Source organism: Pteropus vampyrus, unplaced genomic scaffold (genome assembly GCF_000151845.1).
Source record: "Pteropus vampyrus isolate Shadow unplaced genomic scaffold, Pvam_2.0 Scaffold10, whole genome shotgun sequence".
Lineage (NCBI taxonomy): Eukaryota > Metazoa > Chordata > Mammalia > Chiroptera > Pteropodidae > Pteropus > Pteropus vampyrus.
In genome coordinates this window covers 1,142,361-1,167,430 of record NW_011888791.1, presented here as the reverse complement: position 1 = coordinate 1,167,430, position 25,070 = coordinate 1,142,361, and the positions used below count along the sequence as shown (strand labels likewise).

The window sequence follows — 25,070 nt, the reverse complement described above, 5'->3', positions numbered from 1 at the left end:
AAATAGTGTGGCACGTGAAAGTAGAAGGCAGGAAGGTGGTTTATTTAACATGAAGAATTCACACAAGTGGATTGGCAAGCAGAGAGACTTTGAACAGACATCAGTAGGCTGCATTTTGACTGAGAAGGTCTGAGTTTGAATTTGGGTGTTGTTCCGCAGCAATCCCCCTTCCCATCCTCAGCTCGAGAATCCCAGAGAATCCCATATTGTAGTTTGACTCTAGTCTTGAAGGTAGTGAGTGCCAACTGTGGAAGGGATATACAACTTTCCATTTGGAATTTTTGTCCAAATCTATCAGGACTTTTTCAAGAACAAGCCGTTCTTATTTTAATTAGTTAACTAAATTGAAGAAATGATTTAAATTCTGCGTCGCACCCCCCCCCCCGCCGTCTACATCCACCCCTCCTCCCCTTTCCCCTTCTCTCCGGTAACCACTAGTCCATTGTCCATGTCCATGAGTCTCCGTTAGTTTGTCCTGCTCATTTGTTGCTTTAGGTTTATATCCCACACATAAGTGGTATCATGTGATTTTCAACTTTTTCTGTCTGGCTTATTTCGTTTAGGGTCCATCCATGTTGTTGCAAATGGCAGTATTTCATCTCTTATGGCTGAGTAATATTCCATTGTATATATGTACCACAGTTTCTTTAGCCAGTCATCTATTGTAGAACACTTGGGTTGCTTCCATGTCTTGTCCACTGTGAATAATGCTATGAACATCGGTGTGCAAATATCTTTTCAAGTCTTTGGGGTAAATATCCAGTAGAGGGATTGCTAGATCATATGGTAGATCAATTCTTAGTTTTTTCGAGGAACCTCCATACTGCTTTCCATAGTGGCTGTACCAATTTGCAGTCCCACCAGCAGTATATGAGGGTCCCTTTTACTCCACATCCTCTCCGACATTTGTTTTTACTTGTCCTGTTGATTATAGCTATTCTAACAGGTGTGAGATGGTATCTCATTGTGGTTTTGATTTGCATTTCCCTAATAGCTAGTGATATTGAGCGTCTTTTCATATATTTGTTGGCCATTTGTATGTCCTCTAGGGAGAAGTGTCTGTTCAGGTCCTCTGCTCATTTTTGGATTAGATCGTTTTTTGTTGTTGTTGTTGTTGTTATTGAGTTGTATGAGAATTCTTCCCACCGCCCCCAAGTAATTTGGACTTTATTCTTAGGTCTGTGTTTCCAGTTTTTAAATTTTATTTTTTAGCAGCAGAAACCTTTTTGTTTAAATGAGGAGTAAGGCTGTTGTGGGAAGCTGGAGCAGGGGTGAGACCCAACTCCTGTTGGCTGCCTGGCTAGCCTCTCCCACTACCAGCACAACTGGGCCCAGGGAGCTGGGGGTCTGGGCTGTGCTGCAGGGCGACAAGACTGGCAAGAGAGAGGAAAGAGGAGTGTGTAGAGGGGAAGGCTGGCTCAGGGTCCTTGTCTTGTGGGGGACCTCAGCACAGAGTGGGGTCAGTGCCCTTGGCCATACGGATGTTGGTAGAGCTTTCTTAGGGTGCAAGACAGAGGTTCAGGATCTGTTCAGACCTTTATTCAGCACATAGCTGGGCTTAGCCTTGGCTCACAGGTAGTGAGGAGGATGGGAACTCTGGGTGAGTGCGCTGCTCAGGGGAAGCACCAGGGTGCTGTAGTTGCCCAGACTGGCATTTAGGATCAAGTGGCCTTCAAGAAGGCTTCCTGGAGGCAGCAAGAACAAGCAATTCTTACTTTTTTTTTTAAATTAAAAAAATGTTTTTCAATTACAGTTGACGTACTATATTAGTTTCAGGTGTACAGCATAGTGGTTAGACATTTATATAACTTAAGAGGTAATCCCTGATAAGTCTAGTACTCACCTGACAGCATACATAGTTATTACAATATTGACTGTATTCCCTATGCTGTACTTTATATCCCCATGATTATTTTGTAACTGCTAATTTGTACTTAATTCCTTCACCTTTTTCACTCAGTCCCCAAAATACCCTCCCATCTGGCAATCATCAGTAGAGAAAGTAATTCTTATTTGGAATTGTATATCAGAATTACTTGATGGTTCTGAAAAAATAATATTTTACATGGGGCTACTTAAGTCCTCTTCTTTACCTCCCCATAATGTGACCTCAGGTGGCTTTCTTCTGGCTTTCAGTTGAGGACCTTATTCATCATCAAGGTGAATGAATTAATTTATGGGTATGTTTCCTTCCTTAAAGGAGTCTCCATTGAAGACCTTACTCACTGTGCGGTGACTGTAGCCTACGATGAGTTTTGTGTACAATCTGAGACAATACATTTATTAATGAAAAACTTGATCTCAACTTGAGGTTTGCTTTTAGAGTAGATTTTTAATAGAAGAATTTTTTTTTTAATTATGGCAAAACATAAAATTGACCTCTTTCACCATTTTTAAGTGTATAATTCAGTGACATTAATTCGCCACGTAGCACAGCTGTCTCCACTATCTATTTCCAAAACTTTTTCATCACCACAAACAGAAACTCTGAACCCAATAAGTGATAACTCCCATTTCCCTAGCCCCTGGATACAATTCTCTAGCCCCTGGTAACAACTCCTGTTCTACATTCTGTCTGTATGAATTTGCCTATTCTAAATATTTCATGTAAGTGGAATCATACAATATTTAATATTTGTCCTTTTGTGTCTGGCTTATTTCACTTAGCATAATGTTTTCAAGGTTCATCATTGTTGTAGCCCGTTGTACAGAATTTCTTTCCTTTTTAAGACCAAATAATATTCCCTTTTTGTATATACCACATTTTGTTTATTATTTTATGTGTTCATGGACATTTGGATTGTTTCCAGAGTATTTTTATATGTCATTAAATAAAGAGTTAAAATGTTTTGGAGATTGAGAATGTTACTGATATTCTAGAAATATGGCGTTTCCTATACTATATGTAACAATTCCTTCTATAGACTAAATAATATCTATATATTTGGTTCCCAGTAAACAGTTTATAGATGCATGCTTTCAACATTACTGATATCTTTTTTCCCCCGGTTTTAGTCTTGTGTATGCTGAATTGTAGAGTTAGAAGGTAATTTAGGTGTTATCTAATTAAATTTACAATTCACATGAACTTGCTCCCATAGCATAGTTATCTCACTTCACTGTTTCTACTGTGACAGTAAATGACTTTCACTGATTTGTTTTATGAAAGGATAGATTATCTTAAGTGTCGCTATTATGTTCAGCTCTGTTTTCTCAGCCTCTTAAAATCTGGCTTTTGACCTACTGCTCCACTGATTAAACTGATGAGCTTGCTCAGCATTGGTATTTTTTTTTTAATGTGGCAAAATGTATAACAAAATTTTTCATTTTAACCATTTTAAAGTATATGGTTCTGTATAATTAAGTACATTCACATTGTTCTGCAACTATCCCCACTATCCATCTCCAGACTCTTCCATCTTATCAAACTGAAACTTTGTTCCCATTAAACAAAAACTCCCCATTGCTCCCCCTAACATTCTACTTTCCTTTTGTCTTTATATTGCAAAATGATTACCACAGTCAGTTTAGTTAACATCCATCACCATACATAGTTACAAAAATATTTTTTTCTTGTGATAACTTTTAAGATCTACTCTCTTAGCAACTTTCAGATATACGTTACAGTATTGTTAACATTAGTCACTATGGTGTACTTTACATCCCAGAACTTATTTATCTTGTAACTTGAAGTTTGTACCTTTTGACCCCCTTCACCCATTTCACCCACTCCCCAACTCTGGCAACCACCAATCTGTTCTCTTTATCTCTGAATTTGTTTTTTTAAGATTCCACATATAAATGAGATCACATTATTTGTACTTCACTTAGCATAATGCCCTCAAGTGTCATCCTTGCAGCAAGTGTTAGAATTTCCTTCTTTTTTATGGCTAAATAATATTCCTCTGTGTGTGTGACATTTTTTTAATCCACTACCATTTTACTTTATGGATTTGACTAGTCTACATACCTGATATAAGTGGGATCGTACAATATTTATCCTTTTATGTCTTATTACACTTAGTAATAATGTCTTCAAGGTTCATCCATGTTGTAGCATGTCAGAATTTAATTCCTTTTTAAGGCTGAATAATATTCCATTGTATGTGTATACCGTATTTTATTTGTCCATTCATCTGTTGATGGACATTTAGTTTGCTTTTACCTTTTGGTTATTGTCAATAACACAGCTATGAGCATAAGTGTACAAGTATCTGTTTGAGTCTCTGCTTTTTCTTTTTTGAGTTCAGCTTTTTGCTGAAGTCAGAAAGGCCCTAGCCCATGTTATCATTGGACTCCTCAGGTTTTTATTTCTTTGTGTCCACTTTCTTTTCCTCAGCTGGGGCAGTAGTGGTAGAGGAGGCAGAACCTCTGGCTGAGGCAGGGCCACTAGCCCCTGCATTGTCGATGAGGCTTCCCATGTTGATGATGGCCAGAGCCTGGCCAGAAATGTTTAACATTTATACCAGCTGCTCTTAGGAGAGCATCAGTCTTATCCTTCGTGACTGTCACCTCATCACTGTGCAGAATGAGGGCTGAGTAGATGCAGGTGGAAATGCCAGGCTGGTGGCTCCCACGTGCGGTTTTGTTTGCTGGATTAAGTGAGGGCCTCACCCCAATGTGACCTTAGCTTTCTTGGAAGGACTGAGCACCTTAGTAGCAACTGCAGGAAGGAGTTATCTGCCTTTTTTTTTTTTTTGTATATACTCAGAAATGGAATTGCTGGATCATATGGTAATTCTGTTTGATTTTTTGAGGAACAGAGTTACCTTTTAATTTAAATGGAAGGTAGTATATATCTCATTTTTTCTCCAATGCTAGTAAAATCTACAAATCTTATGTGCCTAATTCTTGAATTTTGACAAATATTTATACTCATATGATCATCACTCAGATCAAGTTAAACATTTTCATCACCCAGAAAGTTTCCTCATGCCCCTTTCCGGTCTATCCTCTCTTTCATTCCCTAGAGGGAACCATCATTCTGATCTGTTCCTATAAGTTAATTTCATCTTGTGCTTGTACTTCATACAAGGGGGATCATACATATATGCTATTTAGCTTTTGGCATTTTTTACTCACATGTTTTTAAGATTCAGCCGTGTTATATGTTATCAGTAGTTCTTTTTTATAAGTGCTATCTAGTGTTCCTTTGTATGAACATACCAGTTTATCCATTCCCCTGTTGAACATCTGTGTTGTTTCCAGTTTTTGACTATTACGCGAAAGCTTCTATGGACATTCATTTACACTGTATGTGTGTGTGTGTGTGGGGGGGCATGTGTTTTCATTTCTCTACAGTAAATACCTAGGGAGTAGAATTGCTGGGTCATATGGAGAGTGTATGTTTTAACTTTATAAGATACTGTGAAACTGTTTTCCAAAGTCGTTGTACAATTTTACTATCTCATCAGCAATTATGAGAATTCTGGTTGCTGTAAATTCTTGTCAACATTTGTACTGTCAGTCTTTTCATATTAGACATGCTGGTGGGTATGTCGTCATAGTATCCTATTGTAACTTAAATTAGCATGATAACTACTGATGTTGAACACCTTTTCATGTACTTATAGGTCATTTCTTTTGTGAAAGTAATGTTCAAGTCTTTTGCCTATTTTAAAATTTGATTATTTGCTTTCTTATTATTGATTTGAAAGAATTAATTATATATTCTGGATGCAAGTCCTTTGTCTGTTGTATGTATTGTGATTTCCCTCCACCCTCTCCTGTCTTACCTTTTTACTTTCTTTACGCACGTTTTGATGATCAGAAGTTTTAATTTTATGAGGTGGATTTTTTTTCTTTTATGATTAATGCCTTTGGTGTCTTGTTTAGGAAATCTTGACCCTTACCTTCAGACTTAGTTGTGTGCCCCCTCCTCTTCTTCATTAGTATTGCAGAAATTGATTTTTTTGTTTGAGAAGGTGTTAAATTTGACTCCTGACACTTTTTTTATTGACATATATCATACATACTGAAAAGTGCATAAAACATAATTATGCAGCTCAGTAAATTTTTACAAAGTGAACATATCTGTGTAATCACTATTTTGATTAAGATATGGAACATTATCAGCATCTCAGAACCTCCCTCACGCTCCCTACCAGTCATTAAGGTGGTTACTTGTATCTAACTTCTATCATGTAGATCAGTTTTCCCTGCTTTTGAACTTCATAAATATGGAATAATTCAGTATGTAATTTTTTTTATGTCTCACTTCTATGTTTGTGGTGTTGTTGCATGTAGTAGTAATTGTCTTTTTCATTGTTGATAGTGTTCCATTGTGGGGTTATACCCCAATTTATTCATTTTACTCTTGATAAACATTGGGATACTTTCATTTTGAGATGTTATACATAATCCCACCATGAAGTCTCAGATATGTTTTTTGGGTAAACATATATACCTAGGAGTAGAATTGCTGGGCCACTGGGAAGGACCATACCTATAATTAGTTTTAGTAGACATAAGCAAACAATTTCCAAATACGTTTAATATAATCCCCTTTGTGTACATGTACACATGTCCATTTTTGTCCCTATGCTTATACATTCCTAGAAATTCCTTAGAAAATACTTAAGAAACTCTTCACCTCTAGTGAAGTGGAGGAATAGAGAAGGTGGGTCTTTTACTTAATACTCGCTGTGCCCTTTCAATTTTGTTTTACCATAAGTATGTATTTTTAAAAATCTAACTACTTATGATTTTTAATTGGAAAATGTTGCCATTTTAATAAATTAAAAGTCTTGTTTTGCTTTTTTTAGAATAATAGAAAAAATTTAAAATCATTGTTAATTTTATGTTACTAAGTTATGTCTAGTTGACAGCCCAAACTTCTCAGTTTTGAAATTAGAAACTCCTTTACAACTGGTCAGAAACTTGTTGTAATTTAATGAGTAACCTTGGAAACCTGGGTTATAGTCCTTCCTCTCTCATTAATTAGATGTAGGCAAATCACTGAACCTCTGGAGTCTTAATTTCCTCATTCATAATGTGGGATAGTCCCTGAATTGCATGGCTCACTAGCCTCATGGGAACATTCAGTGGAATAAGAGGAGAGAAAACACTTTGATATATATGTATATCAAATATATATGTATAAATAAGTCACATATTTATACAATGTATAAGTAAAAAATATAAACATAAATAAAATAATATGTAAAATACATATAGAGAGCTATACACACTCATGCACTCCTAAAAAACAGTAGTATGTAATTAATAAGTTCTGATTTGAGAAAGTAAAATAATTTTCAATAATGTAGGATATATAATAAAACCATAATCAGTCTTTTATATGACTTTTTCTTACTCATCCTATTTTAAGCTCATGAGAAACAGGTCGGATAGCAAGCAATTCAATAATATATATATTTTTAAAGCCAGCTTCTAGCACGTATCCCTGGGTGAGTACTGATGCAGTCCAGTCTCCTCCTCCATCATCATTTATGTTCCTGAACAAAGTTGATGGTTCTGCTGAATCTGGGCCTGTTGGCCTTCTGATCCATTCCTCACCCTTCCCTTCTCTGTGTTGTGAGGAGCTGACCCTTGTGGGCTTTGTTCTTTCCCAGGCTCCTGTGTCGGCAGTTTCTGCCTGGATTAGCAAGTAGGAGGAACTGGCAGTAGGAAGGCAGAAGAAGGCTTTCCCCTCTTTCTTTCTGCTTGGGGAGGTTGGAGTGGGGTGGCCTTCGGAAGCATCTCTTCTGTTGCTTCTGCCAGTTAGACCATCTTAGTTTTCAGGTTCCTCCAGGCAACTTCAGCCTTGGATACTGGTAGCAACACTTTTTCTCCCTGAGGCCTAGAGGTAATACTGGCTTTTTGCTCCCGTGCTCACTAACCTCTGATTTGTCTCACTGTTCCCGGTTGGGCCTCTTATTTCTTCCGTCATTGCTCACTGCATTGAAGTCCCTCTGTTTTAAATCCTCAAGAGATTTCCATGTTTCTTCATTAGACCCTGACTCATACAGAGATCAAATTGACAGTAATAAAAAATGTCTTACATTTACATTTTTTCAAGATTTGTTATGTCCTTTGATGTCCCACATAATATGCAGAAGTAAAAGAGTGTTATAATTCCTATTATAACATTAGGAAATTAACATTTATTGAATGACCATTTCAGATTTTTAAATAATTTTCCAGTGAAAATTATAGGGGGAAAAATGGAGGCTCAGAGAATTTAAGTAACTTGCTCTAGATCCCATAGAAGGCTGGTACTGAATCAAGATTAGAATTCTACATATAACAGTTCTATGTGCTGCATGTCTGCTAGCCATGGAAGAGATCCTTTGCCAAGGAAGGGTTCATTTATAATGTACTTACAAAAGCTGTAGTCATTTTAGAAAAACTTTCAACTAAAAATTTAAAGCACAATAATTTTCTTCTGAGCCTTCATATATCCAGGGTGATATTCCCTAGCATTAATCAAAGTTTAATGTCAAGTTTTGAGTTCAGGCTATTCCTGAGAGAATTAGGCAAATTATAGGGGAGAAGAATTCTTGTGGTATCATGTTTATTCAGTTATAGAATTGTTTAAGATAGAAGTCCGGTATATCCTTAAAGGGGAAAAGAAAGAGATGTCACAGAAGAGTAGAATGGAGACAGGGGAAGAGAAGGGCCAAGGGAGTATTGTTGCCAGGTTACCAGCCTTCCACCCCCACTGCCTTGGTGATGGTGGAGGAGCAGTATGGGAGCTGGATATATGAACGAGGTCTTTTTACAACCAGCCAAAAGGCTTCACCTTGTTTTCATCAGTTGTGGAGGGTGGGGCAGTGTGGGAACAAGGTCTTTTTTTTAAGACCTGCTGATAGGCTTTACCTTGTCTTCATCTCATCAGCTGGCCACCTGACCTCCATGATCATATAGGTTCCTAAAGTGTAACATTGGAGATGACCACCTGGCTCTGCCGTGAAATAGAGGAGGCTCCACTTTGCAGTTACATGCCTTTTTTAGAGGATCTTTCAAATAGGTAATTCTCATAATACTTGTAAAGGCATGTAATCACCAGTATTCCTGTTTGTTGGGGGAATTGAAGTGAGCAATGATTTGGAATACAAGAAATTCAAGTTACATATTTGCAGGTAAAATTCTAACCATAAATTCAGGATTCAGACTCTAGAGATTTATGAGGTATCCAGAATTCCCTCATCTTTGAAAATAACCAATAATAATTATAATAAAAATAACAGCAACAACAGCTAACACTTCTTTAGAGCTTAGTATGTACTAGACACTATTTGAATTAATCTCCCTCTGCCTCTTCCTCTCCTTCATCCTCTCCCTATATATAGTCATCTAATCTTCACAACTTTGTGAGGATGAGTATTTTATTCACCGGCACTCCTATTTAGAAGTGTAATCCTCTGCTTTGAGTGCCCTGTCCCTCTTCCCTGATTTATTTTTATCCACAGAAAAATATCACTCATACATACATAAAACTTATTATCATCTACCCCTTCTGCTAGCACTCTCTGACCTACCTATTCACCACCCTGCAACCAATTATAATGTTCCTGAAAGAGAGAGTCAGTTTTGCATGTTTTTGTATCCCCAGTGCCAACAACAGTGCCTAGCACATGGTAGGTACTCAGTGAATATTTGTTGAATGAATAAATGAGTCTTTTATAGATGAGGAAGCTGTAAATTTTCCATGATCACAAAGTTAGTATAAAGGACAGTTATGGAGCACTGAAATGATTTCTAAAGTCTTTCATGAAGCTAAAGTTCTTTTAGCTTTTAGAGAAACTTTATCTCCAGGCATATAAAATGACCTTTAAGCACTTAGATTTGGTGGTACCTTCCCTTTTTCTAATCCCTAGGGCTCTACTTCTTGAGCTTCTGGGTTCTTGAGCTACCGTACAAATTGAACATTTTTTCCCTCCAGTTTTCACCCAGGGAACATTAAAACAAACAAACAAAAAACAAACCTCATCTTTTATTGTAGGATTTTAATAATAGGCAAGACTCCAGTTTGCATTTTATAAATTTATCTTTTGGGCTATAGAAGCAATGATACTTAGTGATATAGTAAACTATAAGGGTTCAGTGTCTCTTCTTTTACTCTTTCCCTTTAGAGAGTTGGTCCGAGATTACTTGGTAAGCCACTGGTCCCAGAACTGTTCGCTACAGTGTATTTCTTGACCAACTTTACACTCACACACATACCCCTGTCTTTAAACTTGGTTATTTGTATAGCCTGTAGTAGGAATTTAATTCTGGAAGTGGCTAGACAGAGAACATTAATGGCTAAGATCTGGTGATTGATAGGACTTGCTGTATAAGAGAAGAAAGACAAAAGTCATTGAACAATCTCAAATATGCCCTTGTCAACTAGAAGAAGGGTGGTCTCACTCAGAGAATGTGTGTAATTGGAAGACAGTCAGTTGCTTAAAATTTTATCTTTTTTTTTTGGCATATAAAGTCATATCCATGATTTCATTTTACAAGTGCCATTAATAGTCCCTATTCTTGGAAAGGAGTAAGCAGCATCACTACTTAATTTTTGTGTTCCAGCAACACAATGACCCTGGGTCACAGTAAACTTTTTTTCCTTCCTGTCATATTATGGACATATAAGTTTTAGGTTTTCTATTAATGTATCTTCTAAGGTTCTGGAACAGAATGGCTGCAAATGATTACAAATCATTTTCCTCTCTTCCTCTGCTATACCCTCTCTTTTACATTTTTAAAAATTAGGGAATATCTTAAACATGTATTCAAGTGCATTAAAAAATACAGACTCACATGTACTACTCACTGGAAAGATTTAATACATAAAAACATTTAGTCATGTGTACTTTTGAGTTCTTTATTTTTTTGAGAAGTAAAGCATTAAAGAGATGATATCTCCTTTTTATCTTTTCCTGATCCTGTTCTTCCCTCTCCCTTCCTTGAGATCACCACTATCTTGAGGTTGGTGTGAATCCTTCTCCTTGTTACCATAGACAAATAATTTCTTAGTGAATTTTTACCTATATTTTAAACTTTTGAATTCAAAGAGCAAGTAACTCATTTTATGGTTTCTGTATCATGAATCATTTTTAATGACTCAAGTAGATTCTTTTTCACTCCCGAGCAGTAGTATTCATATTCGAGCTATTGATAAAACTGTGTTTAACTATATAAAATATTTTTGTCCTCTGATCAGATATGACATTAACTATGTTATATATTTTTTGTTAGTAACATTCCTGAAATATTCTTTAGAAAGTTTTCATAATTACTTTCTATAGCCAGGGGGAGAGAGAGAGAAGAGGAGAGACAAAGAATGATTTTTTTTTTTTTTAGGCCAAGTTATCATTCGAAAAACTGACATTACAAGCTATAAAAAGTGAAAGAAGCATATATTTAATGTGTATAGTAGGATAAGTATCTCTTAGTTTAATAATCGGTACATTTCTGATGCCCTGTATTTTTATGGTCAGGAATGAAGAATTTAATGTGATATTGCCATATGCTTCTGGTTAGTATAGACATGAGGACAGTGATAAAGGAGAAAATCTAACTGACTGTGTTATTTGTTTTGTTAAAACATGCTGCCCAGCTCCAGAGTTCCCTATTTTGGAGAAGCAGAACTGGTTGATACATCTCCACTATATCCGGAAGGATTATGAAGCATGCAAGGTGAGAGATTGCAATGATAGAGACAATGAGAGACAGACTTTAGTTAGGCAACTAACAATGTCTGTCACACACAGTTTGTGGTGGTTCCCACTAATAATATATCCCACTAATAATGTATAAATTCCTTTTTCCCCAAACTCTGTGTATTTGTTAGCTTTTGCTATGATAATGCTCCTTAACAATCAGCCTTAAAATTTCAGTGGCCTCCAACAATACACATTTATTTATTGCTCATGGGCCTTCATATTGGCTTTGGGTTGGCTGGGTTTGATTAGAGGTTGTGGGTCAGGTTCCAGTATGTTCCATGTGTCATCTTATATCAAGACCAGGCTGAAGGGCAGCCACTCTCTGGGACTTGGTAGTCTTATGGTGGAGGGCTGATGTTCGCCACAGCATGCTATTTTACTTTTTGATCTCTGGATAGGTGAAAAATGATATTATATTTAGTTTTATTTTACAGTTTTCTTATTATGGTGAGCTTGATCATTTGTATATTTAAAAACTATCTGTATTTCCTTTTCTCTAAACTGTATCTTTGTAACATACTGTATGTTACATACTTGCTGACAGACTGTAGTTTTAGCAAGCAAAATACATCTTTGGTGGTGTCTTTTTTCTCATGCAGAGCTTTGTAATGTCTCTAAGGTTGTAGTTTTTAATTTATACCTGTGGTATTTATAGCTATGGCAGTGCGCAGAACTAGCAATGTTTATTACTAGTCTGAATCCTGAAAGGTTTCTTACTTTCCTTCTGTGGTATTCTCCTTGTTTCCGTTTTCCTTTTTTGACCACTTTCTCTTGTTTCTTTTTTTCTTTTCTTTCTTTTTCTTTTTTTTTTTTTTTGGCTTTTCTTCCTCTGCTTATTTCTTAAGAATTGAGGCTGTTCCTATCTTTGACCCCTTTCTCTGCTCATTCCACATACTTCCTCCTGGTCTGCAGACCAATCTGGTACCTACTGGATGCTTCGCAGGCATTTCAAATTAATCTTTTCTTTTTATTTTATTTTATTTTATTTTTTAAATTAAGTTTATTGGGGTAACATTGGTTAATACAATTATATAATTTTCAGGCATACATTATCATTTGACATCTGTATACTCTATTGTGTGTTTACCACCCAAAGTCCAGTTTCCTTCAGCTACCATATATTTGATCCCCTTTACCCGCTTTACCCTCCCCCTAAACCCTATATATGACCCCCTTTACCTCGTCTACCTCCCCCTTCCTCCCCAACCCCACTAATAACCTCTAGTCTCTAGTCCTCTGGTAACCACTAGCCTATATTCCATGTCTATGAGTCTCTGTTTATTTGTCTTGCTCATTTGTTGTTTTTAGGTTTATATCCCACATATAAGTGATATCATGTGATCTTCAACTTTTTCTGTCTGGCTTATTTCACTTAGCATGGTTATCTCGAGTTCCATCCATGTTGTCGCAAATGGCAGTATTTCATCTCTTTTTATGGCTGAGTAATATTCCATTGTATATATGTACCACAGCTTCTTTAGCTAATCATCTATCGTAGGACACTTGGTTGTTTCCAAGTCCTGGCCACTGTGAATAATGCTGCTATGAACATCGGTGTGCAAATATCTTTTCTGATACGCGTTTTCAAGTCTTTGGGGTGAAACCCAGTAGAGGGATACAGCTGGATCATATGGTAGGTAAATTCTTAGTTTTTTTGAGGAACCTCCATACTGCTTTCCATAGTGGCTGTACCAATTTGCAGTCCCACCAGCAGTGTATGCAGGTTCCTATTTCTCTGCATCCTCTCCAACATTTCTTATTACTTATCCTGGTGATTATAGCTATTCTAACAAGTGTGAGATGGTATCTCATTGTGGTTTTGATTTGCATTTCCCTAATAGCTAGTGATGTTGAGCATCTTTTCATATATTTGTTGGCCATTTGTATGTCCTCTAGGGAGAAGTGTCTGTTCAGGTCCTCTGCCCATTTTTTGATTGGATCATTTGTTTTTTTGTTGTTATTGAGCTGTATGAGTTCTTTATATATTTTGGATATTAGGCCCTTATCGAAGGTGTCGCTTGCAAATATATTTTCCCATTCGAATGGTTTTCTCTTTACCTTGTTGATGATTTCTTTTGCTGAGCAGAGCTTTTTAGTTTGATGTAGTCCCATTCATTTATTTTACCTTTTACTTCCCTTGCTTTTGAGGTCAAATTCATAAAATCTTTAAGTCCAAGGTCCTCGAGTTTAGTTCCTATGTTTTCCTCTATGCATTTTATTGTTTCAGGTCTTATATTCAGATCCTTAATCCATTTTGAGTTAATTTTGGTGTGTGGTGCTAGACAACAGTCTAGTTTCATTCTTTTGCAGGTGACTTTCCAGTTTTCCCAGCACCATTTATTGAAGAGGCTTTCTTTTCTCCACTGTATGGTTTTGGCTTCTTTGTCAAAAATTATTTTCCCAAATAAATATGGGTTCACTTCTGGACTCTCAATTCTGTTCCACTGGTTCATGTGTCTGTTTTGCTGCCAATTTAAATCAAAACCATGCCGTTTTGATTACTGTTGCTTTGTAGTATAATTTGAAGTTGGGCAGAGTGATGCCTCCAACCTCGTTCTTTTTTCTCAGGATGGCTTTGGCAATTCGAAGCCTTTTGTGCTTCCATACAAATCTGATGATTTTTTTGTTCTATTTCTTTAAAAAATGCCGATGAGATTTTGATGGGGATTGCATTAAATCTACATAATGCTTTAGGTAATATGGTTATTTTAACTACGTTGATTCTTCCAATCCAAGAACACGGAATATCTTTCCATTTCTTTGTATCTTCTTCGATTTCTTTTAATAAGGTCTTATAGTTTTCATTATATAAGTCCTTCACTTGTTTCGTTAAATTTATTCCTAGGTATTTTATTCTTTTTGTTGCAATTGCAAAAGGAATTATTTTTTGCACTTCTTTTTCTGACACTTTATTATTAGAGTACAGGAACGCTATGGATTTTTGAACATTGATTTTGTATCCAGAAACTTGCTTATTTGCTTATTGTTTCTAGTAGTGTTCTTGTGGAGTCTTTAGGGTTTTCTGTATAAAGAATCATATCATCTGCAAATAGTGACAGTTTGACTTCGTTTCCTATTGGGATGCCTTTTATATCTTTCTCTTGTCTGATTGCATTCACTAGGATTTACAATGTTATGTTGAATAACAGTGGTGAATGTGGTCAGCCTTATCTTCTTCCTGATCTTATAGGGAAGGTTTTTAGTTTTTCACCATTAAGTATAATGTTGGCTGAGGGTTTGTCATATATGGCCTTTATTATGTTAAGGTACTTTCCTTCTATACTGATTTTTTTAAGTGTTGTGATCATAAATGGATGCTGTATCTTGTCGAAGGCTTTTTCTGCATCTATTGATATAATCATATGATTCTTATTTTTTAATTTGTTTACGTGGTGTATCACATTAATTGATTTGCATATGTTGAACCATCCCTGTGCCTCTGGGATCAAGCCTACTTGATCGTGGTATATAATCTTTTTAGTATGTTGTTGTATTTGGTTTGCTAGTATCTTATTTAGGATTTTTGTATCTGTGTTCATGAGAGATATTGGTCTATCTATAGTTTTCTTTTTTTGTGTTATCCTTACCAGGTTTTGGTATTAGAGTGATATTGGCCTCATAAAAAAGTGTTGAGAAGTATTGCCTCCTCCTTGATTTTTTGGAAGAATAGGTATTAAATCTTCTTTGAATGTTTGGTAGAATTCACTGCTGAAGCCATCTGGTCCTGGACTTTTCCTTTTTGGTAGGTTTTTGATGATTGTTTCTGTTTCCATACTGCTGATTGGTCTATTTAGATTTTTCAGATCTTCTTGATTCAGTCTAGGAAGGTTGTATCTTTCTAAGTACTGGTCCATTTCTTCTAGGTTATTAAATTGGTGTTATACACTTTTTCATTAGTATTCTTGTATGATTCTTTGTATTTCTGAGATGTCAGTGATAATTTCCCCTCTTTCATCCCTAATTTTATTTGTGTCCTTCCTCTTTTTTCTTTAGTGAGTCTAGCCAGGGGTTTGTCAATTTTATTAATCTTCTTAAAGAAACAGCTCTTTGTTACATTTATATTTTCTATCTTTTTTTTGTTTTGTTTTTTTTTGTTTTAAATTTTTTTTGTTTTGTTTTTTTTGTTTTAAATTTCATTTATTTCTGCTCTCATTTCTTTCCTTCTGCTAACTTTAGGCTTCATTTGTTCTTTCTTTTCTAGTTTTTTAAGACGAAGTATTAGGTTGTTTATTTGGGCTCGTTCTTGTTTTTGGAGATAGGCCTGTAATGAAATGAATTTTCCTCTTATGACTGCTTTTGCCATGTCCCCAAAATTTTGATATGTTGTACTATTGTTATCATTCGTTTCTATGTATCTCTTGATCTCTCTTTTTATTTTTATTTTTTTGACCCAGTTATTCTTCAGTAGCATGTTGTTTCATCTCCATGTATTTGTGTTTTTCCTGATACTTTCTGCAGTTGATCTCTAGTTTCAAAGCATTATGATCAGAGAATATGGTTGGTATGATTTCAACCCTCCTATATTTGTCGAGGCTATCCCTGTGTCCCAGTATGTGGTCGATTCTTGAGAATGTTCCATGTGCACCAGAGAAGAATGTATAAGCAGCTGTTTTGGGATGGAAGGCTCTGTAAATGTCAATTATGTCCAGTTGGTCTAATGTGTTATTTAAGGATGTTATTTCCTTATTGATTTTCTGTTTGGATTATCTGTCCACATCCGACAGTGGGGTATTTAAGATCCCTTACTACGATAGTGTTTTGGTCTGTTTCTCCCTTTAGTTCTGTTAGTAATTGCTTTACATATTTTGGGGCTCCCTGATTGGAAGCATAGATATTAATAAGTGTTATATCTTCTTGGTTCATGATTCCCTTTATCATTATGAAGTGTCCCTCAGTATCTTTCTTTACCTTTCTTATTTTGAAGTCTATTTCATCCTGCTTTTCTCTGAATGCTGTTTGCTTGAAATATCATTTTGCACCCTTTCACTCTGAGTCTGTGTCTGTCTTTGGAGCTGAGATGTGTCTCCTGGAGGCAGCATATGGTTGGGTTTTGTTTTTTGATTGAATCTGCAACTCTGTGCCTTTTTATTGGTGAGTCAGTCCATTTACATTTAGGGTGATTATTGAAATATGAGGTCTTCTTACAGCCATTTTACCTTTTGCTTTCTGGTAGCTTGGTGTTTTCATTGCTTCCTTGTCCTTGTGCTTCTGTTTTCTATATTTTGGTTGGCTTTTGTGGGTTTTCCCTCTGGTCCTTCTTGTTTTATGTTATATACAACGGTTCTGAATCTTTGGCATGTGGCTACCATTAGGAGTAAAGGATAGTTTTATATATATATATATACAGTCATCCCTTTTCTTCTGTGCGTGCCTTATCTCCATTCCCCTTTGCGAATTTGCATCTTTGAATCCTCCCCTTTTCAGTCATTGTTGTCTCAGTTTTTCCCTATATATGCTGAACATTTATTACTGTCTTTCTACAGCAATTCTCTTCTTATTATTTAAGTTTATAATTCCCTGTTCTTAGTGAGGATTGCACTCCTCTGATAGTCACTTTACTCCTAAATATGTTTTTTTTTTTTTGGTCATTTTGTTTTAGGTTAACTGACCCCTTTCAGTATTTCCTGTAGTGCAGGCTTTTGTACTGGAGAATTCCCTCAATTTTTGTATGCCTGGAAAGGTCTTAATTTCTCATTCATATCCAAAGGAGAGCTCAGATGGATACATTGTTCTAAACTGGTAGTTCCTTTCACTTAATAATTTAAATATTTGATTCCATTCCTTTCTGGTTTGTAAGATTTGCACTGAGAAGTCCGAGAATAATCTAATGGATTTACCTTTATAAGTTACCGTTTTATTCTCCCTGGCTGCCTTGAGAATTCTGTCTTTGTTGTTGATTTTTGATAATTTTAATCCAGTGTGTCTTGGTGAAGGCCTTTTTGGGTTGAGATAATTTGGTGTTCTGTTCACTTCTTGAATTCCAAGCTCCAGCTCATTCCTTAGATTTGGAAATTCTCGTCAACTATTTGTCTGAAAATGCTTTCTAATCCCTGCTCCTTTTCTTTGCCTTCGATAATGCTCATTATTCTTATGTTTCCTCTCCTGATGGTATCAGCTAGTCTTGAATTTCTCTTTCATTATTTTTTATTCTTTGGTTTATCTCTTCTTCCTTCTGATTTATTTCCAGATTTCTGTCTTCGACATCACTGATCCTTTCCTACATTTGGTTGAGTCTATTTCCTAAGCTTGCTATTTCAGTTTTCAACTTTTGCAGTGTGTTCTTCATTTCCAGAAGTTATATTTGGTTCTTTTTGAGGTTTTCAGTCTTCTTGCTCTGCTCATCTAGTTGTTTTTTCAATTCCTGAAATTGTTGATTTGAGTTGTTTTGGATCTCATTGAGTTTTTTCAGAAGTACCATCCTGAATTCTCTGTCATTTAAGTTGCACATTCCTATGTCTGTAAGCTTATTTTCTGGAGATTTTTCTCTTTCTTTCTGAGATGCCTTATCCGCTTGGTTGTTCATGGACTATTTCTCCACCTGGGCATTAATGGAAGTATATTCTACTGTTTTTTTCAAAAAGAAGATGTATTATATAAAGGTCTCTCTTTAGCCTGTTGCAAAGAAGGCACTTTTGTTTTGGTTTCCAGTAGGTGGCGTCTAAGCCTCTTGGATCCCTGCTTTATATAAAGTCTTAATAATACTTTTTAAATTTTCTTGTAGATAGTTAATCATGCTCGCTACCCTCAGTTTCAGTCCCTGTCAGTGTCAGCGACAGGCTCAGCAGCGTTTGCTCAGATTCCCCTGGGGCTCCGTGGTGATCTTTCTTGGAGGGTATGGGGGGGAGGGGCCCTCTGGGTTGGGGATTGGGGGCTGGGGCTTAGCCTCGGTTTTTTATCCGTGGCTGGCAAAAATCAACTGTTGTTCCTCTGCGGTCCCATCCCGCTTCTCTGCTTTCTGCTCTGATGACTGGGCCCTTCAGCTTTCCCAGGCAGGGCTCTTCAGGGAACTCGCCACAGGAACACTCCTTCTCCCCTCCCCCTCCTCCTGCAGGGAGCTCCCCCAGCTGTGAGAGGCAGCTTCTTTATTTCTCCCAGTCCACTGCCCAACACCCGGGGTTCTGACCTGTGGTAGCTCTTATGCGCAGATCCTACGCTCAGACATGCTGGTGTGCAAGTTTGGGTGTTTTTTGTTGAGTTTTAGATGTTCAGCTTATTGTTGTTTTAAGGGGAGAGATCTGGGGACATCTCTCATTCCTCCATGTTTCTAAGGATCCTGCAACACAGGTGGTGGGTCAGAGGCTCACACAAAATTCATATGGGGCCATCTACAGCCATGCTACCCTGAACAAGCCCGATCCTGTCTGATCTTGGAAGCTAAGCAGGGTCGGGCCTGGTTAGTACTTGGATGGGAGGCCACCTAGGAAAACCAGGTGCTGTAGGCATAAAAAAAAAAAAGAAAAAAGAAAAGATTCACATGGAGAATGTCTGAATTACCTGGCACTAGAACAAGGGCTGGACGGGCGGCCACCATTGTCCAAATTAATCTTTTCTGCAGCCGAATTTATTGCTTCCTTCCAAACTTATTCCTTCTTCCTGTTCCCTGTCTCAAGGATAGGTAACAATATTCATCCAGCTATCTGTGTCAGAATCCCCTGACCTGCTTTCCCTTGTATAATATAGATAATGATCATTCTGGAGATCTTTCTCTTACTATCTCTTAAAATTGTCCACTTTTTCCCCCTTTCCATGCTTTAGTTAATCCCCTTCAGTTTGATTTAAATTATCACAAGAGTTCTTATACCAATGTTGCCTCTAGTCTTGTCTCCTTTCCATCTTTTTTTTTTTTTTTTTTTTTTTTTTTTTTTTCGTCTACAGCATCTGGTCTTCCTAAGTGGTCTCCCATCCAAGTACTAACTACATCCAACCCTGCTTAGCTTCCAAGATCAGACGGGACTGGGCGTGTTCAGGGTGGCATGGCTGTAGACTCCATCTATTTTCAACAATGCTCCAAAAATGATTTTTCTGTAGAGCAAATAGGTAGCTTACTGCTTAAAACTTATCAATATTTTCCCATTGCTCTCAGCCTTTTTAGCATGGTATTTGAAGCCCTTTTCTCTCTGACTCTCCTGGCCACCTCAACCTCTCCTCTACCCATTGCCGACACAGGATTTAAAGCTACTTACTCCAGAAAGCTTCCCTGATTCTCCAAGTTAGAATCAGAGCTTGCCCGCAAGCTCGTGTAGCACCAGGAGCTTAGCCCATCATAGTAGAAAGATAGAACCTGTACTTTGCTCGTTAGAGAGCCCCTACAATGTAAAGAGCATCTACAATGGTGTTTGAAGGTGTTTTCTTATTTTTCTTAGCTTGCCTTGTTAGAGTCTAGATAGAGGTTGGCAAACTTTCTGTAAGGGGCCAAATGGTAAATATTTTAGGCTTTGCGGGCCACATACAGTCTCTGTCTCATAATCTTAATATTCTCTTATTTTTTTATAACCCTTAAAAATATGAAAATCATTTTTAGCTTAAGAGCTGTACAGAAATAGTTTATGTACAGAAATAGATTTGGCCTGTGAGCCGTAGTTTGCCAACCCCTGTACAAGAGAGTCAGGATTTAAAAAAAATTCTGAATGAACTACTTTGTTAGTAATTATTAGTATCCTGGATTTTTTTTCCATCTGCTCCAAGTCCATGTCTTCCTTTTCTTAAAACCTCTTGAAGACACTTAATTACTCAGAAGCATTTTTATTCTTCTTTCAGGCTGTTATCAAAGAACAGCTTCAGGAGACCCAAGGGCTATGTGAATATGCTATTTATGTCCAAGGTAAGACATATTTCTTCTCTTCTTGCTAGAGGAATGCACACTTTGCCTAGGTTCTGGAAAAAGAGCAAACAACTTATGAAATGCTTAAATCCAAGTAAGTGTTCCACAAAGGTCTTACTCAGTATGAGAAAGAGCAATGTTTTTTGAAATTAGAACATAATTCTTGTGCTAGATTTGACCTCAGAAATGACTAGTTTTGTTAAAAAAAAAATTGCTACCATCATCCTTCACCCCTTTTCTAGTTTCTAGCTGGTGTTTTTCAGAATGGGTATTAGGATCCCTTCCTCATGCAGCAGTTTCAGGCCCAGAAGAAGCTTTTGAAAGTGTTCCTTATCATCAGGCTAGAATTGATGAGGAAAGTCTTGAGGATTTTTAGGAAGGTGAATCAGGACGAAGGGGAGAAACCTAGAGGTATACAGAATAAAGTAGAGAATAAATGAATTTCATCAGAAACCAAATATAAGAACCACTGCCTGAAATATTACCTTTTAGTGCCAAAAGTAACATCCTTAATTTTTCCTGGAACTTTCCTTTAGACTTTTTGATATAAATGAATTGTTTTGTTTACTATTAGTTGCATTTTGTAGTTTCAGATTAATATATAATTTTCTGACATAATTGGTAAGATATTGACACATGTAGGACATCGTGGCAAAAAAGTGCTCTTTTATTCCCAGTATCACGAGTTTCAGACTTTCAGTGCCTCCCAGTACTTAAGCATGAAAACGCTTCTGAAAATTTCAGCCTAGGAAAATTTATTGATTCTGATTGGTTGCTATACTGAAAACCAAGTCTGAAATATTACTGCATTTTTTGCCAGAATCACCTTGTTGGACATGGGGTAATGATTACAGTTGCTCCATTTGGGTACACTCTCTGAAAACTATCAGGTGGAAGTAAATTATCATGATAAACAGAGCATCTGATGGGGAAGCCTAAGAATGTTCATGTTATGCAGCATTTGTGGGATAATTTTCAAGGCATCTGATTATCTGTGTATTGGATGCTGGGAGTGGCAGAGTAAGGTAGGTTTGAGATACCTTATTTAAAAGGTTTTAGCATGGCCCATGCCTGAACGCCAGGTACCTGCACGGCCACCGCAGTAGTTTCTCCTGATGTTGCAAGCACTCGCTTCCCGCATCCACTTCCCACAGAGGTTGTAGAGCCGAGTGGCATGGGCAATACCCAGAAAAAGCTGACACGCAAAATCAAGGGCGGCAAGCGGCGGGAGAGGGGTGCACCGCGGAGGGTCTAGATGCCAGGAGCCAGCGTGAACAAGTAGGGCTGCCTGTGGACCCCAGGGAGGGTGGGCAGTGTCAGCGGGCGCCCAGGCAGTGGGTGAGTCACCAGAGACCCCATTGGTCCAGCCAGCCTGAAGAGCCTGGGCAATGAGCTGTTCAAAAATGGGCGGTTCTCCTAGGCAATAGCACTGCTGGAGCCTGCAGGAAGTAGTAGTGCAGATAGTCTAAGTATCTTATATTCAAATAGAGCAGCATGTTACTTGAAGGAAGGAAACTTCAGTGGCTGCATTCAAGATTTTAACAGAGCTCTGGAACTTCATTCTCAGTCACACCTCTTCTTTGAGGAGCAGTGGCCAGAAAACTTCAGAGCAGTATCAGATAGCTTATGTGGATTATGAAAGTATTGCAAATAGACCGGAATCCAGATAGCAAGTGACAGAATAACAAGAATTTTAATGGATCTGGATGGACTAAGTAGTCAAGAGAAGTGGTCACTAGTTCCTTCTGTGCCTGTTTCCACAATTGCAAGCTTGGCGGCTTGTAGGAGATTCTGAAACCATCAGCAATTGGGCATTACAGATGAAAAAATATCTAAAACTCTTAAAGAGAAAGGAAATCAATGTGTAAGAGACAAAAACTATAAAGATGCCCTCAGTAATACAGTGAATGCTTAAAGAGTAACAATAAGGAATGTGCTTTTTATACAAACAGAACTGTTACTTGAAGCTGTACCAGTTTGAAGAGGCAAAGCAGGACTGTGATCAGGTGCTTCATATAGATAAAGAGAATGTGAAAGCATGCTGTAGATGGGCTCTTGCTCATAAAATTCTCAAGAATAATGAGAAAAGTTTAAACGATTTCAATAAAGTTCTATTAGACTCAGGTATTGTTGAGGCAAAGATGGAACTGGAAGAGGTAGCCAATACCTTAATATTAGAGATAATACAGCATAATTCAACAAAGAAAAGAAGAGAAGAAATATTGAGATTCAAGAACTGAAGGCCGTAAAGAAGTTGACAGGACCTCAGAGGAGGTCTCTACTGGTTGCCTTGCTTCTGAAAAGGGGGATGCAAGCAGTGGGCCACTAGAATACTATGAAAAACTACCGCTTGCCAAAGCTAACAATGCCTGTTTAGTTGGTCAAGTTATAAACACAGTCAGTACTAGGAAAGATAAAGGAGCCAGTGCACCCCTTTTACCCATCACTGAACCGAAAGATTTGCCAATGTTGTTAAATAACAGACTTGAAGAGGATATGTTCCTCCTCCTCTTTCAGCCTCTAAAAAATAATATTATTGCCAAGTGTTTAAATGTCTTTTCCCCTCTCTTTTCCCCTCTTTTAAGCATGACCATATTTTTTTCCTTAATGTAAAAGGGAAGTGAAGAACTCGTATTGAAAGCTCCTTTGTTAACTGAGTCAAAGTAAAGGTATTTCTTAGAATAAAACATTCAAGTCTCAAAAAAAAAAAAAAAGGTTTTAGCTTGTCAACAACTTTGCAACTTGTTTCAACCCATCTGAAGTCCTATCTTATTGTATTAAAGATGCAGTTATCCAAAGGATTTCTGTGTAATGATTTCTAGTTTTTCTGATACCAGGCTCCATTTTTCCCAGAGCATGATTTTTGTGTTTTCTTTTTCTTGGCAGCATTGATATTTCGTCTGGAAGGAAATATCCAAGAATCCCTAGAACTCTTTCAGACGTGTGCTGTTCTTAGCCCTCAGTGTGCTGATAACCTCAAGCAGGTGGCCAGATCTTTGTGAGTATTGGCCACCTGGAGGCCTTGGGGCACTCACTCATAGAGAGGGACGTATAATGTCAGAGGCTGCTTCTAGCAGCCCGAGCAGCCTGACACATAGAGGGAGAGTTGCTTAATAGGTATAGTGGGATTCACTTCGAAGAGTGTGGAGTAATCTTGAAATTTGACAGAATGAGATAACCTATATAAAGGAACTGAATATTTCAAACACTGTGTCTTCTAGTTTGACAGGGGAACACTGATACCATTTATCATATAAATAGTGACATCTTGTACCCTCTATCCCCTCATCTTAATTGGCAACCCATGGAATTTTTCTCATCTAACACTTAGCATAATACTTGACATACAATAGGTATTTGGTAAGTGTTTAGGAAGGAATCTGATTGACATATATATATATATATTCCCTGAAGGTTCCTTGATACAAGCAACTTCCAAAATCTTTCTAAGCCGTTAGGTACACTTAATAGCTTTACTACTCCAGAGTAGTAAAGTGTTCCATGGGATTCCCATGCTCACTCTCTTACCTACATTGTCATTTATACCTGTACTGTCTTTGCATAGAGCCCAGTTTTCCCCATATGTCCAGAACCATGATCTAGGAAAGAGACTTAGGCTTGGGAGGGAAAGGCAAGTCCCTAATAGACAGTGATATATCATGGCAGCTCTTGCTTAACGTGGTATTTGATTTAGCTTGTTTCTGTTTTGGTCTATATGTGTGTGTGGAAAATAAATTGCAGAGGACTTTCACTAAAATTGGTATAGAATGGGACCAAGGCCCTGCAGCAGTGACCAGTGCAGTCCCTACCAAGAGGGCTTTGCTGTTGGTATACAGCAGCCTCACTGGCCAAACCAGCAGGTTTCCAGAATTCTCTGCTGGGTAGAATATGAGTCAAATGCAGGAACTGGGTTAGTCTTGTAAAAGCTTTGCATTAATAATTATGGAAAATGTATTCCACAGATTTCTTTTGGGAAAACATAAAGCTGCCACTGAAGTATATAATGAAGCAGCTAAACTTAACCAGAAAGATTGGGTAAGTAGGGAGCTTTAAGTTTTTGTTATTAGTAACATGCTAATAGTTCCATTTATCATATGGCTGTCTTTTGTTATTACTGAATTCTTACATGCCAGAAATGTCTTTCTTTTATCCTCACACCTGATCGATGATTTGGCTAGGAATGGTATGGACAATCATGTTTCTGCATAACTTAGCGGACGTTACTGCATGATTTTCTGGCAGTGAGTGTTGCTGACGAGCAGTCTGTTACCAGTTTGATTCCTATTGATAACACCAGTTTCTTCTCTAGAAATTTTCTCCTTTCTCTAAAGCTACCTTAAATAAAGGGAGACTTAATAAAGGGAATTTAAGAGATTCTATAGAACTCATGGTCAGAATATACAGGTTGCAGTGAACTAGAACTGGAAAGCTGTCAGCAACTCTGCATTCCTGTTTCACTTTTTCTTTCTATAGATCAGCGGTTGGCAAATTTTTTTTTGTAAAGGGACAGTTAGTAAATATTTTAAGCTCTGTGGCTTCATATAGTGTCTGTTCAGCTACCAAACTCTGAAGTTTTGGTGTGAAAGAACCATGGACAA

General features: G+C 37.3%; 1 protein-coding gene and 3 pseudogenes across 5 annotated transcripts in view; 3 read left to right on the top strand and 1 right to left on the bottom strand.

Annotated features, from left to right (window-relative positions):
- The window catches only part of BBS4 (Bardet-Biedl syndrome 4), a 58,445-nt gene that overhangs the window by 21,782 nt on the left and 11,593 nt on the right, over positions 1-25,070 (top strand). For 3 of the 5 annotated variants that reach the window (XM_023521816.1, XM_023521812.1, XM_023521811.1), the window contains exons 3-6: positions 11,537-11,625; positions 20,409-20,472; positions 23,359-23,470; positions 24,435-24,507. In XM_023521816.1, coding sequence (XP_023377584.1) covers positions 11,537-11,625; positions 20,409-20,472; positions 23,359-23,470; positions 24,435-24,507 — 338 coding nt within the window. The remainder of the gene's footprint in view (positions 1-11,536; positions 11,626-20,408; positions 20,473-23,358; positions 23,471-24,434; positions 24,508-25,070) is intronic. The other 2 variants (XM_011375553.2, XM_011375543.2) reach the window with 1 other exon arrangement.
- On the top strand, positions 18,975-19,093 carry LOC111731109 (annotated as a pseudogene).
- Positions 19,518-19,636, bottom strand: LOC111731058 (annotated as a pseudogene).
- On the top strand, positions 21,052-23,348 carry LOC111730538 (annotated as a pseudogene).